General features: G+C 35.3%; 1 protein-coding gene across 3 annotated transcripts in view; it reads right to left on the reverse strand.

The window, feature by feature from the left end:
• The window catches only part of DCN (decorin), a 38,535-nt gene extending 26,052 nt beyond the window's left edge, over window positions 1-12,483 (reverse strand). The window contains exons 1-2 of one of the 3 annotated variants that reach the window (XM_029206516.1): window positions 10,419-10,786; window positions 6,306-6,552 (exon numbers count right to left, since the gene is read on the reverse strand). In XM_029206516.1, the coding sequence (XP_029062349.1) occupies window positions 6,306-6,519 (214 nt within the window). In that variant the 5' untranslated portion in view covers window positions 6,520-6,552; window positions 10,419-10,786. Of the gene's footprint in view, window positions 1-6,305; window positions 6,553-7,321; window positions 7,494-10,418; window positions 10,787-12,373 lie in introns of those variants that run through there. The other 2 variants (XM_029206517.1, XM_029206518.1) reach the window with 2 other exon arrangements.
• Window positions 12,484-15,217: the final 2,734 nt, after the last annotated feature.

Raw genomic sequence — 15,217 nt, forward strand, 5'->3', positions numbered from 1 at the left:
AATTCCCTGTAGCTTAAATCATGAGCAAAATAAAATGATTTTTTAAGTCACTAAGTTTTGAGGTAATATTTATTCAGCAATAGTAACAGGAAAAAAGTGGTTTCCTAAATTTAATTATTTTTCAATGAGCATTCTTTAATATAATTCTAAATCTCCCATCAAAATGCAATTATTTTCAAGGCTAGACTGAATTATTTAGTTGCTCTTCCAAATTCAGTAAAGGAAACTTTATCTTCTTTAAAATAGGGTTATTAATTAAAGTAAATAAAACTCTATTTAAGACATTACCAAAAAGTCATTTCTGAAATAAAGGCTAATAAGAATTGTACTTTTTTTTTCTAGTTGTCTCAGTGATGAATAGTATTGTTGTGCTAGCAAATTTCATCAATCTGGTAAACATCATGTTGGACAAAGGCCAGGTCGTCCTAAAACATCATGCCTTTTTTTTGTTGTTTTCTGCCCTGTGGCAGGGGTCCAAACTCCAAGATTTATTCTTGTTGATTTCCAAAATGTTTTTATATTTCTGTCTTCAATTTAATAATTAGGTCAGTGGTGATACACTTTAGTTTTGGCATATGATCAAAATAATATGTAGGAGTCCCAGCTCCATCAAAAACCATTTCTTCCAAAGGCAGGAATGTTTCCCCCTTTTCCTCATAAAAAGTAGCAATTCGACTCTGATGGCAGTTGGATTCAGAAATAATAGAACATCATTTTAATTCGACTCTCTTTCCAAATAACTTAAGGAAGGTTTAAGCTTCCTGGTTCTATAGTCATCCTCAAAAAGAATACGAAAGGATACGCTACAGTTCCATGACTCCTAATTTCCAGTCAGCCATGTTCCACCCTGTTTCCAGCTTGAGAGAATCAAGAATATTGTAGAACTATGCACTCATTCAAGCACTAAGCCATGCATATGTTAATTTATTCACTTATCGAGCATTTATTGATGTTTGAGAACCTACCAAGTATAAGGCATTTTTTGGAGTGAAGACCAAAGATAAATTATCACCATGCTCTTCTTCTGGTAGAGAAAGTAAATATTTAAATAAGTAATTAAAGATAATGAATAATTATTATCTATGTACATATAATTGATTATTGCAGAATCATCAAAGCAAATATAGATTACAGTGAAAGCACAGAAGTAGACAAGCTTCAGAATTTGCCTCAAAACCATCTTCAGACTGAGTCAAGGGTTAATTGAATCTTGAGTGTTACAGTGTAGCTGCTACAGGGCTTCTTCCTTCTGTTAAGACTAGATTGCAAACTGGGTTAATTCTTCTTTATCCTTATTTTCAAGGAAATATATAATTTTCTTGCTACTCTTTTGAAGGAGAAAAGTTAAGATTAGAGGGTCTCCTGCATTTTCTCTTTCATCCAGGAAATTGATATTCTGACTAACCTATTCCCATCCTGTCCTCTGGAGCCAGAAATGATCTTCCAGAGGAGAATGCATCGCAGCTGCAGTCTAACCAAATGCCTTGATCCCACACAGCTGCCTCTTTCTCCCTCCTGGGACTAAGAAGGAAACCAGGGAAATGTCAGTTGTCAGTCAGGTCAAGGAGACAGATGCTTCCTTTGGCCTTCTCTGACCCCTCTCTTCCTCCTTCTCACCTTTAGCCCCTTGAGTCAGGGCTTTGGTTATCTGGATCACACCTGAGCATTCCTCTTGCTGCATCTGAGATCTGTCATACTCTATCCCTACCCAAAACTATTTTAGGCAACCCATGGGCATGCTCTGTGCACAGCCTCCTTCTTGCACCACATCCTAGAGATACCCTTTTGATGCATCTGAAACTCTGAATGAGAGTCACCCCACATCCCTGCTGCTGTAAAGCTAGATATAAACAATGAAAGCAACTAAGCTTCCAGCATTCTCTGCCCCTCTACAAATAGTCCTAATTTATTCTTCTAGGATGATTTCACAGAAGAAGTCTAATGGTTCATTTACTTCATGCATAAGATTTGCTTCTGGAAAACCAGTTTCCCCAAACAAGAGACAAGCTCTGGCATCTGTGTCCCAAGTGGTGACCACTAACAAAATTTCCACCTATTGAGGCAAAATGATTAAAAAGAAGAAAACTAACTTTATGCAATTTAAAGGGTTGTACATTTTCCTGAGATTTTTAAAAAGTAAAATATCCTTTGCATTATGAGGTACATTTTAGGGACCATTAGTTATTTACAACGCTTTTGCTTGGCAAAATAAAATGTTTCATCTTCTGGCATCATGTCTAGAGGGCTAACTATGCAAGCTATGAATCATCTGTGATTATTAAATAGCCAAAAGCTTTATTGTTCTCTCTACTCAACCAAACCAATTTTGTTCAAAGGAATAGTATTTGGAGAATACTATTTTGATAATTATACAATTTTCTAATTTTTATCTATTTTGTGATGTGGCCTTCTTTGCGGGGAGGGGAGAGAAGGTGCTATTTTGTATCCAGCTTGACAAGCCATATACTTAGTGTTTCTCAATTTCACATAAAAATAAAGAACATCATGAGAAATAACTTCGTGTTATTAGCTGACTTTGTATGAAATGGTCAACTGAACATAACAGTTACTATGAAAAATGTTTTTATAAATATTTTCTATTCTTACCTAATAAGGTAAGAGATATTCCCATTTATCCAGTGAGGAAACAGGTTTTGAAAGTTTCAAAGTTACAGGTAATAAATGGTAACGCAGGACTTGAGTTCAGAGGTGTTGAACTGCATGACCCAAGATCTTTCCACTATTAAATATTTTTAAGGGTATTTCAATTCTTTTGAAAGTTGTTTATAAGAAATATGTCAATAAATATTGCTTTAATTTGGAAGAATACTTATGCTTATTTCACTTGGCAGGGCTGATGTGCCTTTAATAAATGAGATGAAGGTCGGTACCAAATAATGCTTCTTGGTGACACTTGATCCACAGATGAATGGCTGAGCCAAAGAGTACATAAGTAAGGGAACTGTCTTCCTTTAAGATACTAAGTACATAAAACAAAGCATCCAATCACAGGATTAATATTAGGGCATTCAGACAAGAATGAGTAACATTGTGGGATTATTATTTTAAGGAAACCCATAGGGTTCTGAATTTGCTAATCCTACGTTGACTTTTATATTGTTATTTTTATAAATGCTATAATTATGAGTGGATTTTTTATGTCTTGAGAGGATAGATAAAGAAAGACAAGAAGATATGGGTCTCATAAAATTCTGGTTCAAATTACAAGTTAAATTACAAGTTCAGCCAAATAATTTGGCCAATATCAATGGAGAATTCATTACTTTCTTAGACAGGCTAAAATATGTGTTTACTTTTTCAATCCCCCGTGCTCTAGAAAAACATATTATAATGCTATTCTGATAAGTTGGAACTAGGGACTAAAACAGTCAATGGATCTTCTTGAACACCTCAAGTTTCCCACGGACTGATTATTCAATTTTAATTTCACAGTTTTTATATCTTAGGTTTGAAAGAACTGTTTAAAATTTTGATGTTGTTTAACTTTGTCAGAAATACTTCTTACTGGCAAAAATAGTCAGACCTTTGAATAAGACATGTTTGCTTATATTAAACATTATGTAGATAATAAGATGACAAAGCTCTATTGTCCTTCAACACTGAAGCTCCGCTCTGCTCATTAAAAGCTCTAGCAAGAATAATCCTTAAGAAAATATTAGTCCTTGGTATAAATAGGCATTCACATTTCTCACCCCAAAGTGCATTTCATTTTTTCTTTGCTATAATAATTCAAGCTTCATGTTCAGATTACTAGAGAACTTAAAACAAAAAATAAAATAAACTGCATTGCCTTTACTATGAGTGAGGTTGCCCTTTTCCCCTTCTCTGCTTTTTCCTATGCTTCTTTCATCTTTTACTCCACATAATCATCATATAGAAAAAATGTATGGAGGCTCTACTATGGGTCAGGTACCTTACACAGATAATCGAATCTCTAAGACTGACTGTGATTTCTCTACAGATGAAAATGTCAAGGCTCTGAACAGCTTGCTGTGATCATAAAGGGAGCAGAGGCTATGCAGTAGTTGAAAATGTGAATACAGTGTTTTCTTTAAAGGCAGTGGATTGCTTTTCCTTTTAAGAAATGTATTTTCTGTTTCAGAAATATCTGACTGATTTTTTGGACAATATATTTAAATATGCACATGTGAAAAAAAAAAATAAAAGTAACTTGGTTGAGGCCATTGCTCATTGGAACTCAGTACTCCCCTTTAAACATGGTTCCCCAAAATGAATCATTATTATAATCTTAGCTACTACTTCTGTATACAAGATCAGTAAGCCCAAAGGAATGATGTACACTCTGGGCTCTTAGAGAAAAAGATAACTTGGAAAACGTTCTCATCTGAAAACAACACAAAATAAACAAAGCAAAACAATAACAAGGACAACCAAAAAACTGTATCATGAGACATCCACATCAGTGAACTTGATGTTCCCTAAGGCTACATTTTTCTGTTTAGTTTTGAGCAATAGGCTTGGGAGTTTTTTTGTGATAGACAATTAGAAAACTGTCCCAATGCTTTAATCAGAGTCAAGCTTTATGAGTTATTTATCATGAAAGCAAAGTAAAACCATATTTTTGGAAGAATAAAACTTCAGTGAAGTGACTGGACAAGGCTTCCTGAAAAATATCAACTCTTTATTGTTGATAATATGTGTAGTGGGGGGTAGTTATGGATCCTTTTAAACTTGTTCTCAGGCAAAGTGAGATTCCATTTGCCTCACATTTCTTAGGAACTCGGCCATTTTTGCAATATTTGAAAAACTTTACCACTAGTATATCCATCATAGGGTGATTCCCTTCTTCAGATATTTTTAACACCATTATTTTCCTGTCTAAACCAGTAATGGAGGTAATCTCTAGATGCCATAAAAGTTTCTGTAGAATTTGCTAGTAATATGATTCCCCTTGTCTCTAATACACAATTCCAAAAAGGAATAACTACCACCAGTAGAATATCAGACCCACAAGAACTAGGACCATATTTGTCTTCCTCATCCCTTTCTCCCCAGGGCCCAGAACAGATCTGACCCGTTATGGGATCTCAATATATTTTCTGAGTTAATGAGTCAATTAATTAATCTAGTGGAAGTATCCTGGAGCCTTTTTAAAGCCTTTATTTACACGTTTTATTTGGGTTTAAATGGCTATACAGTACATGCCAGCATCAAAGAACCTATCTCAAAGTGTTTGTTTTTCAGTTGTCACTATTTAACATGTTTTACATTTTCCTGGGTTCCTGTATGTAGTTTATTCCAATTCTAGGAGTTAGTAGCAAATTTTCCTGCAAAATACTCCTAGAAAGCATATTCTGAATAAATATAGGATTTCAAAAGTAAGTGCTCTACAAAGCTATGGGGTTTATTCTATAAGGAAATGCACCATGGCAGAATCATTCTGTGTGGATTTTTTTTTTCTTTCCAGTAAGAAAAATGAACCAAAAAAAAAGAGGAATGTGAATCAGCTGCCATGTAAACTAAATTCATTCCCTTTTGGCCCATCTGCTGGGGCTTCGAACTTTCTGGAGATTTATCTTCTGAGTATATTGCTTTTGGAATTCCCAGGCCAAATTTTTCTTGAAAGCTAATAAATCAAACTGTATTTACAGTGTTAGGGTAAAGATATATGCTTCACGATTATGTTGAATATTTATACCACAACTTAGTTATAAAGATTTCCTTTGAAACTTTCTAAAGAATATAAACAGCTAGATTACAAAACGCCAAAGGCAGAGGCAAAACTAAGACCCAGGGATTAAGGGAGTATTTTGGTACTTGAAAGATAAATTTCTGTTCTAAAAGTTTACTTGTTTTGCTCTTGATAACTCTGCATGCTTTACAATTTAGTAATGTTCAAACTTTTATCTGGGCTAAGCCAAGAGTAGAGAGATCACCCAGGTTTTCTTAATATCTAAGATTTCATGAGAGCAAATCATCAAATTAAAATAAGCTATCACCCTGGAATCATAGAACATAAGATATTATTTTGTTCAAAATTTTATTTTACAGAATGGGAGCCATGAAGCTCAGAAAGATGATTTTTCTTTTTAAGTGACTCTTCCAAGATTGCAAAGTGATGGAGCCCTGACTTAGAAGAAAGTCCCCTAACTTCAAAGCTATTTCTTTCTCTCCTGCTCTGCTTCCCTTACTCCTCATTAGGTGGCACTGTCTCTCACATTTGGAATTGCAGAAATTAAAACTGAAAATGTTAAACTCCCACAGAAGCCATTCCCATGAATAAAGCAGACAAGGTAGGTGAAGAGAGCCTGCACCCCACTCACCCAAATCAGAACACTGGACAACTCGAAGATGGCATTGACAGCGGAAGGGGCACACTGGCACCTGAGGCTCTAATTCAGGAACTTCGTGAAAGCGGTCGTCCGGGCCTATCCCAGAAGCCTCATCTTCCAGCATAAAGTCAAATAAGCCTTTCTGCTGAAATGGTCCAGCCCAGGAAACTTGTGCAAGCAAGAGGAAGATGAAAGTTGCCTTCATGATTTATCTCATGTATTTTCACAACCAGGGAACCTAGGAAACAAATGAAAGGTTTAGAAGAGTAGCCTTGCCTAGTGTATGTGGTTACTCTTAAGTAACACCTGACAGTGGAATGAGCATAGAGAAAAGAATAAAAAGTAATATTTTATTTATTGTTAGGAGCAGAGCGTTAGAAATATATTTGGAAGGTAACAAGGTACATTAGAAATTAACTCGCACAGCTATTTACTTATGGAGAAAAATTTGAATAGTACTTGAATCTGCTTGGTTTAATTTGGGTCTGAATTAAGACCATGGGTTACATAGTCAAGCCACCTGCAAAACTATTATGATGATAAACCACTTTGGAATTTTCAATGCTCACTCAACACAAGCCATGCCACAGTTAAATAAAGTTTTGTCTGTACACATGAGAGGTCTCCAATTACTGCTTCAGAAATATCTCTGGAAGCCAATCTCATTTCTCCACCCCACTGTATTTATCTTGGTCCAGACCCTTCTCATCACTCCCTGAACAAGAGCTTCCAGATGGACTCAGCCTTGAATATTTCTTCTGCTCCAGGCCATCTTCCATTCTGCTGCCCAAGTTATCTTCTAAAAATTAAATTTCATTGTATTAATTTTCTACCGCAAACCCTTTGTTGACTTCTCACAGCTTGCCAATAAAGTCTACATCCCCTTTGTTGCATATAAGATCATACATAATTTGATACCAACTGATATTTCTAGCCATATTTCTCTCTACTCCAAGTCTCCACCTCAAACCTGACACTCAAAGCTAATCACCATTTAAAATACCTACCTTGTAAGAGTGTTGTAAAGACTAAGTGAGATAATGGGATTCCCTTGCGTATTCCCTGGCTCATTCAGGCAGGATGCTGCTCTCTCTTCTATGCTCCCAAAGCATGTTGCTTACCTCTTTTAAAGATCTTATCACATTATATTGTAATTTGTTTCGCATGCTTGGCCTGCCCGCCCCCCCCACTAGAAGATGTACTCCTTCAGGGCGTGTCTTAATCTTTGTTGTGTACCAGGGCCTTGCACAATATTTTGCACATAAATGACTCAATTGACCATCAATTTATTAACAATACACGTTATTCAATATGTTCTAGGCAACAAACTAGTCTGATTTTTAAAAATATGATTATCTTTTTTCAATATCAAATTTCTAGCATAAGAAAGATATCAAATTGATAACCTCAACTTGGTATAAGCAAGATTCAGTTTTTAAAATAAATCTATTGGCTAGTTTCTCAAACTAATCATTTTTAATAAACTAATAAACATATATGGAAAATCCTATCTGATTTTTATATGACTTATATGTTATCTGATTTTACCAACAGGACTATTTTGTAAACAAATCGACAAACAGAAAGTATGATTTCGACAAATCCAGACAGTTTTAATCCATTCATTCAACAAGCCCTTATAGATATGTACATCTATGTTATTAAGTCAGTTGTTTAGTTGGCTGAAGTGAACTAAATGTATCTGAATAACAAAATCTTAATAAATCTGAATAACAAAAAGTAGTTGATCATGGGGGAACAGTCTATTTTTGAGTTCTTGTATTTTCAAACCCCACTGAAACTGCTCAAAGTATTCCCAGAACACATTGTAGATATTATCTTTAGTCTCATCATCTTTAATTGTACATTTATAAGGGTTCATATTAAAGTTGTACATTCATAATTAGAATTAGAGAATTATTTTCAGTCATTATCCAATTATAGCATATACAGAAAAGAAAAAGTCTTTGTATGCTCTAACCTTAATGTATCTTCTGGAAATGTTTGCCTAGATCTACTAGAGGGGAAACAAATGTTTTAAAATTTCTTACAATTTTATTCTTAGTTTGTATTTATTACTGACGCACATCTCAGGCAGCACGTATGCAATACAGAATAGTGACTTTTCATTTAAATAATACCACGAAGATTATTATTCACACTGCCCCTTTAAATTCAGTATCAGGTTTCCTTTAGAAACCCATTCCCACTCAGTTACTGCATTGCCTTTTAAAGGAGACCCTATTGTTTTGGCAGTGTTCCCTTGGACTGGATCTAAGGGAGTGGTTTTCTGTCTGTTTCACATTAAAATGCAATGTTTATGGTTTACCACAAGTTTGCTAGCCTTGCATATTTAATGTCTTACAATTTTTGAGAAAAATGAAGCAAACTAATTGCAGATTTAATAAATAGCCACGAGAATTAATGCAGATGTCACTTTCTGATCTTTCTCCAGAGCAGAAAATGCCTGGTTCACAAATCCAAAAAAGGAAATACTAAACATTAGCTCAGAGGAATATTATCATTTACACTTGTTTACTCTTGTTAAAATGGTACAAATTCTCTACACAATATTCTTTTTGGTTGAAGCTGAACTCAGACAGCATTTAAGCTTCCATTACTTATCATTTTGCGTGTGTGTGTGTGTGTGTGTGTGCACACGTGTGCATGCATTTTAACTCTGAATGTCGTGGGGAAGAATAATATGTGTCCAGGTACTTTATACAAAGTCCTCCATGAAATAACTTCTTTAAATTAGTGTCATAGTACTTAAAAACACAGCATCTTAAAACAATTAATGTGGGCTGTTGATACTGATGACTTCTTTAATCATTTCCTTCCTTTCTTAATAAATCAGAAAAATAAACAAAAAAACCCCAGCAGTTGCCCATGTAGACAGCAAGGAGACTATTCTTGAGACGATATGCTATTAAAATTTCATTTCAACTGTTTTAAGTATTCTTAGAATGTATGCCTCTTTTTAAAATGCTAATTGCTAAGAATGTCACTACTTTACTAAAGCTCATTGCCATAATTTATGTGTTCTATCAAAAATAATGATTTCTGGTTTCTTAAACTACTTCATTTCATTATACCATTCAGATCAACATTTGTATGATGTCATTTAAGCCTTTGGTGTGATTTTCGAAGTCAAAATTTAACCCTCACGAGATAAGTGAAGCTGTAAATGCAGAGCAAATTAAATCCCCCAGCACTAGGTGAATTAAAACCTCAATAATAATAGAAATAAGTTAAAAATAAACAGTAAAAACGGTATCCATCCATAAATAAAGGCTACTATAGGAGGCATTTGGTTCTTTTTCTGGTCAAAATAGCAATTTGAAGAAAAAGCCACAGGTATTTACATCACTGGGAGTCCATTTAACCAGTGGTCATCATGTTACCCTGTTTTGAAATTAGAAAGAAAAATAACCCCCACTTTCATTTTATAGTGAATGTATCTTATAGTAAAATTTTATTTGCAGTGAAAATTCTGGCAGGGTCTCTTCTTTACATTTAAGAAATTATGTAGCTAACTGTGAGATTATCTTAGTTCAGTCCTTAATAATCAGCATAAATATATTCAGTGTTTATTTTCACCTCTCTGGTGATAATTTCTATTATTTTCTAGTATACATTAGACTTCTATAAGTTATCACTAGAGTTCACTTCTCTGAGGTTTTAAAGTTCTTAAAGTATACAAGAATTCAGGAGGAGAATAAATCCTTAAATATATAATCCAACTACGGATAATACGCCAGTCTAGAATACTTTTCTATAAACATTTCCCAAAGAGCTAAACATTTAATTAGCACAAATAAAAAATATATCAATAAAGATAGTCATGATGTTAGGTTATAGTTTCTTAAGAAACATCTTTGCAAGAACAGAGAGAAAGAACTAAAGCAATGCATTCAACCATTTTACCAAATATTTACTTTCTGTTTTCAAGCAATACTCGTTTAAAATGCTGCATAAAGGTTACTAAAAGTTTAGCACACATTGTTTGCTTTTTTCCTCTTACCAAATAATCCCTTTTTTCTCAACTTGATCAAAGTTTTATTAGTCTGTAGCAGAGTTCAGGACAATTATTGAAAACCATACCTTTTAATCCGGGGATCTGCCACAGGAGCCCTCAAAGCTGAGATGTAATTACACTAAATATTCAGCCCAGGCAAAAGAGTTTGCAGGTGTGGAAAGGAGGAGGGGGCAGGTGCTGCTCTGTGACTGTCACTAGGTTGAAAACCTCCTGCTTCTACTCCATAGCACAGTTAAAAAATAAGGTTTCCCTCAATGAACACAATCCGGCTGACACCCACATTAGATCATATGGTAATGATATGTCTCTTGTATTGTAGCCAGAAATTTTATCGGCCTTTTTTTCTCCCCATTTAAATGCTTTATTCCTTTTTCATCTGCTTAAGATTCTAAACTTCTTCTGTAGTATAGCAGTGGAGCAACTTGACTTGGAATTTGTTTTACCGTGTGGATTCATTTCCCTAAAATTGTAACTAAAGGGTTTATTTCCCCACCCCCAACCCTACTCCTTTTTTCCACCCTTTCTAGTCTTGTTTATAAGTCACATTTATCATATTACCGAAATGACAGTTTTTCTTGCTTTCAGGATGTGTAAGTCCAGCAAATGGAATGAAATTATTTTAACTGTGGTCTGTGAAAATAAATGAGTAGTCATTCGGATTCTTACTTGCCTTGGGCTGTTTGTGCAAGTTCAAGTACTACACTGTGGAGGTTTTTTATGTATTTTGAACGTATTTCTAAAGTGTCCTGGAAGAAAGCCATGGTTTTATATGAAAAGCATGTCATTTATTACTTTCCTTACTCATAGTTTAAAACCTTTCTTGTTGTCTACCAGTTGTGTGTGTGTTTTTCTTAAATGAAACACATAGATATTAGAAGTTGATCACAATTTAATTTAACCTGTATATGAAAATTTTTATTTTCATAGGCTACACTTTTATATAATTCAGAACTTTGAAAATGGCAATAAAGTCTATGGCTCTTTCCAAATTCAGTAAATAGAAAGTGCAAATTCAAGGAAAGATATTTATTCAGCCAGTGGAAGCTTTTTTGAGTTTTTGTAATTCCCTTGCTGGATGCTGTCAGTTCTCTGTATGTGTCTCTATGTTTGACTTGTATCTTTATGTCCTGGCCCCTAGGCTGTTACCAGGTAGAAACTTGAAATCAACATCTGTGAAACATGAGAGGATAACCTTCCCATCCTCCACCCTCCCTCCCTCCCTCCTCTAGCTATCTAAGTGCACAATTCTACAGTAAATATACTTTTGCCTTGATGAAATGTGAAGAAATTAAAATTTTGAGTGTGCATCTAAAGAAGGGAGGAAGGGTACTATCACATGCTATTTTGTCTTATTTTCCAAGCCCAGTCTCCATAATTTTAACACCTTACCCCACTCCTTTTCTCCTTGGCATTTAATAAACCCATGCCCAGTTAGTCTCATGGTTTAGGAAAAGGCAAATATTTTCCCTGGACATTGGTGCAAAATCCATGCTCCCCTTACCTGGAATCAATTAACTTTTCCACTTGAACTCCTCTTGCATTTATCTCATTCTTATAACATGCAATCACTTCTTCATATTATGGTTTTTTATGTACATCTCTTACCCCAAGGAATAAAGCACATCCTCTTCATATTTGTAAGAGTCCCCACACTCAGCACAAAGTATATAGTAAATTCTCAAGAAACACTTGATGAATGACTATTACATGAAGATAGATCATTAGCTATGGATCATACCATGATTATTGTTTTGCTCAGGTCTGGTTTGCTCCTTATCAAAGCCCAATCTACTATAGTGCTATAGTGTATATGATGAATAACAGTAGTAATTGTTACCAGAGAGAGAGAGAGAGAAAGAGGGAAGGGGGATTGGAAGAAGAAGAAGAAGGAGGAGGAGGAGGAGGAGGGGGGGGGGGGGAGGAGGAGGGGGAGGGGGAGGAGAAGGAGGAGGAGAAGAAGAAGAAGATGTAGGACAGGAGGAGAAGAAGACACATTATCTTGATATGTAGATCATCTTACTTTTATAAAGCAGAACCATTTTGGTTACGTTTCACATCCAGGTTCTTCCCTCTGATAGTAAGCTATATGAACTCAGCATTCTTATCCTCTCTGAGTCTCAGTTCCCATATCTGTAAAATACATGAAAAGCATTACCTAATACATAATGTTGAAATAAAGATGAAATGAGGCAAAAGGTATAATAAGGCATATAATTCAGAGCATGGCTGGGATAAATTAAGCTCCCTGTAAATGTTAGTCTTTATTGTTTTCTGATGTATATCATAGCAATCCCTTGAGTTGGGCAAGGGAAATCATCTTTACTCTTTCCAGTTTATAGATGAGAAAACTGAAGTCCAATGCTCTACCCAAGCTCACAGAGCTAGTAAGAAGCCCAACAGAAATGAATACCCAAACCTTCTCATACCTAATCTAGTTTACCATTACTATACTGCATTTTAAGAAAGATCAAACTCTTAAGTTATAGGAAATCAATAATAAAAATTCTTGGGTAACATGTGTTTGCAGACTAGTTTAAAAGCTGTGACCAAGTTTTACAATTCTTTTTAAACTTTATCTTTGTGCAGGAAAAAATATTTCTATCTTTTAAGTTTTAGTAAGAACCTCACCTCCAAAATCCCAAGGATTTTACTGAATATCATATTATTTAAAATTTGTACCTTTAATCAGATGTTGTTACATATGTTGTCATATCCACTTTTAGATGGAAAAAATTAAGTCACAACAAAGTCATATACAGCAAGTCACAAAGAAGCCATAAGGACCATTGTCAGAATCCTAGGTCACTTGCAATCAAATGGGAAATGAAACAGTTTTGAGGCTAGAAGCCATGCTTGTGCAAAGGAGGCTGAAATTTATCCTGGCTTGGAATGTTTGGGGGTAGGGTTCACTGAAATCTTGGCTGCTGTATAGATATTTGAAATATTCAAATACAGAGCAGATACCAAATTAAACTGTGATTTCTACTGACAAGCCACTAGTTAACAGGGTGACTATATTCTGCATGTTATCAAAGTTCATTTCAAGGCTAGTCACTCTTTCTCACCGACATCAAATACAAGTGATGTAAATTGTACCTGCATACTAAGATGTAAAGAATGCCAGAGCTTAGGAAGGTCTCCTTCTGACACCCTTTTATTTTCAAAGAGGTCTGGAAGTAAGTGATTATCTTCACAAACCTGATGTGACTGTTTTATTCTCAGACTGACTCTTCAAAGTAAGGTCAGCAGCTGGAATGGGTTGTTTGGCTCTTTCTTTTGCCACCCTAGACAGATTTTCTTCTTTAGCCAAGAAAGAAGGCTAGGGTGGAATTCAGGGTGGCCTAGAATGCAAGTTTGAAACAAAATTGGTAGAAAACGATTACCTTGGCCATCCTCTTTCTTCCCCATATGCCTCTACTCCCTCAACCTATCGCCACTGTGTTCAGTGTCCTTGTGCCTTGCATAAGTAACGTAACCTTCTGTTTTTCAGGCTTCTAATCTATAAAATGTGTCTAAACATAGTACTACCTACATTATAGTTTTGTGGTAAGGTTTAGAAAAAGATTAATACATAAAGCATCTAGAACTGCACCTGACACATCTCAAACAATATATACGTGTTTGTCGTTGCTTCTGCTGCTGCCACTCTTGTGGGCATGGTTGTTACAAACCTTTCCTTGGACACTCCAGTCCAGTAATCAGACCGCACCCCTGTCCTAGCCTAAGGTGTTGTCTAGCTAGCAACGCAAAATATCACCTCAACTTTGATATAGTTGGAAAAACAGGGACTTTGCAGTTAGATAAGCTTGTGTTTAAACCTCTACTTTGTACTTGTAAAATAACTGTCTGGCTTTCTTCATGCATGATGTTTTAGTGGGTTCCACGCCCTGCTGAAATCCATAAGGATCTGAAATTTATAAGGATCCAGAGACTCCAGGTAAAGAATCTCTACTCTGAACAATGAAGGAGAAGTGGGAATAGAAACAAGGACAGGGTAAGTTATGAATTAAGATAAAGGTATGGAGATACGTGGCTCTCTTTCATGACAAGGAGGTATTCAGTTCCTTAATTCTCTGACTCTTGAATGTTCAGGAGCATCTCTTTTGTCAAGTGCAGTCAAGAGATTTATTATTCTTTTCACAGAATTGATCAGTAGGTTGTACTGAGACACCAAGCCAAGATTTATTGAATATCTAGTAACCTATCAAGCAATCAATCAATCAGCAAATATTGACGGATGAACCACTCTGGAAGAAAATGTTAATACTAGGCCCTGTGGAGGATACTAATAAACAGAAAATATAAAGTGAAGGGCACGACCTCAAAGGACTTACACTGCAGTGAGGAGATAGGGCATAAGCTATATATATATATCTATATAAAATAACATTTTAGAGTTGTAGTACCATAGAACTTATAATGTACTATACAATTATAACTCCTGGCCAAAGTAAAGTATGATGTAATTAAAAATAATTGTCTTAGCAAGTCAGAAGAGGAACAGGGGAGAGATCACCTTACATATGGGTGGTTAGCTAAGTGTTTATGCAAAACAAGGTACAGTTTGAGCTGAATCCTGAAGGATAAAAAGAGTGTGAAAGAAGAGGGACAGCTTTTTTAGGCTGGCAGAACAGCACTATCAAAACCTTGGCAATGAGAAAGCAAGAGATAATAAATAAATAAATTTGGCTTAAAAGGACACTTTTCAAAGAAGCTGTGAGCTCTTTTCTCATCCTTGAACATTCAACAACTACAGTGGTGTCTGACATGTGGATATCACACAATAAATAAATGTTCCATGTTTATGATAATAACTAGAGACAAGGAAAGAGATGAGGGTAGAGTACGACTGTGGAAGGACTTG

The sequence above is a fragment of the Monodon monoceros genome, unplaced genomic scaffold, assembly GCF_005190385.1.
Source record: "Monodon monoceros isolate NGI ecotype Baffin Bay Population unplaced genomic scaffold, NGI_Narwhal_1 Super_Scaffold_6, whole genome shotgun sequence".
Taxonomy (NCBI): Eukaryota; Metazoa; Chordata; class Mammalia; order Artiodactyla; family Monodontidae; genus Monodon; species Monodon monoceros.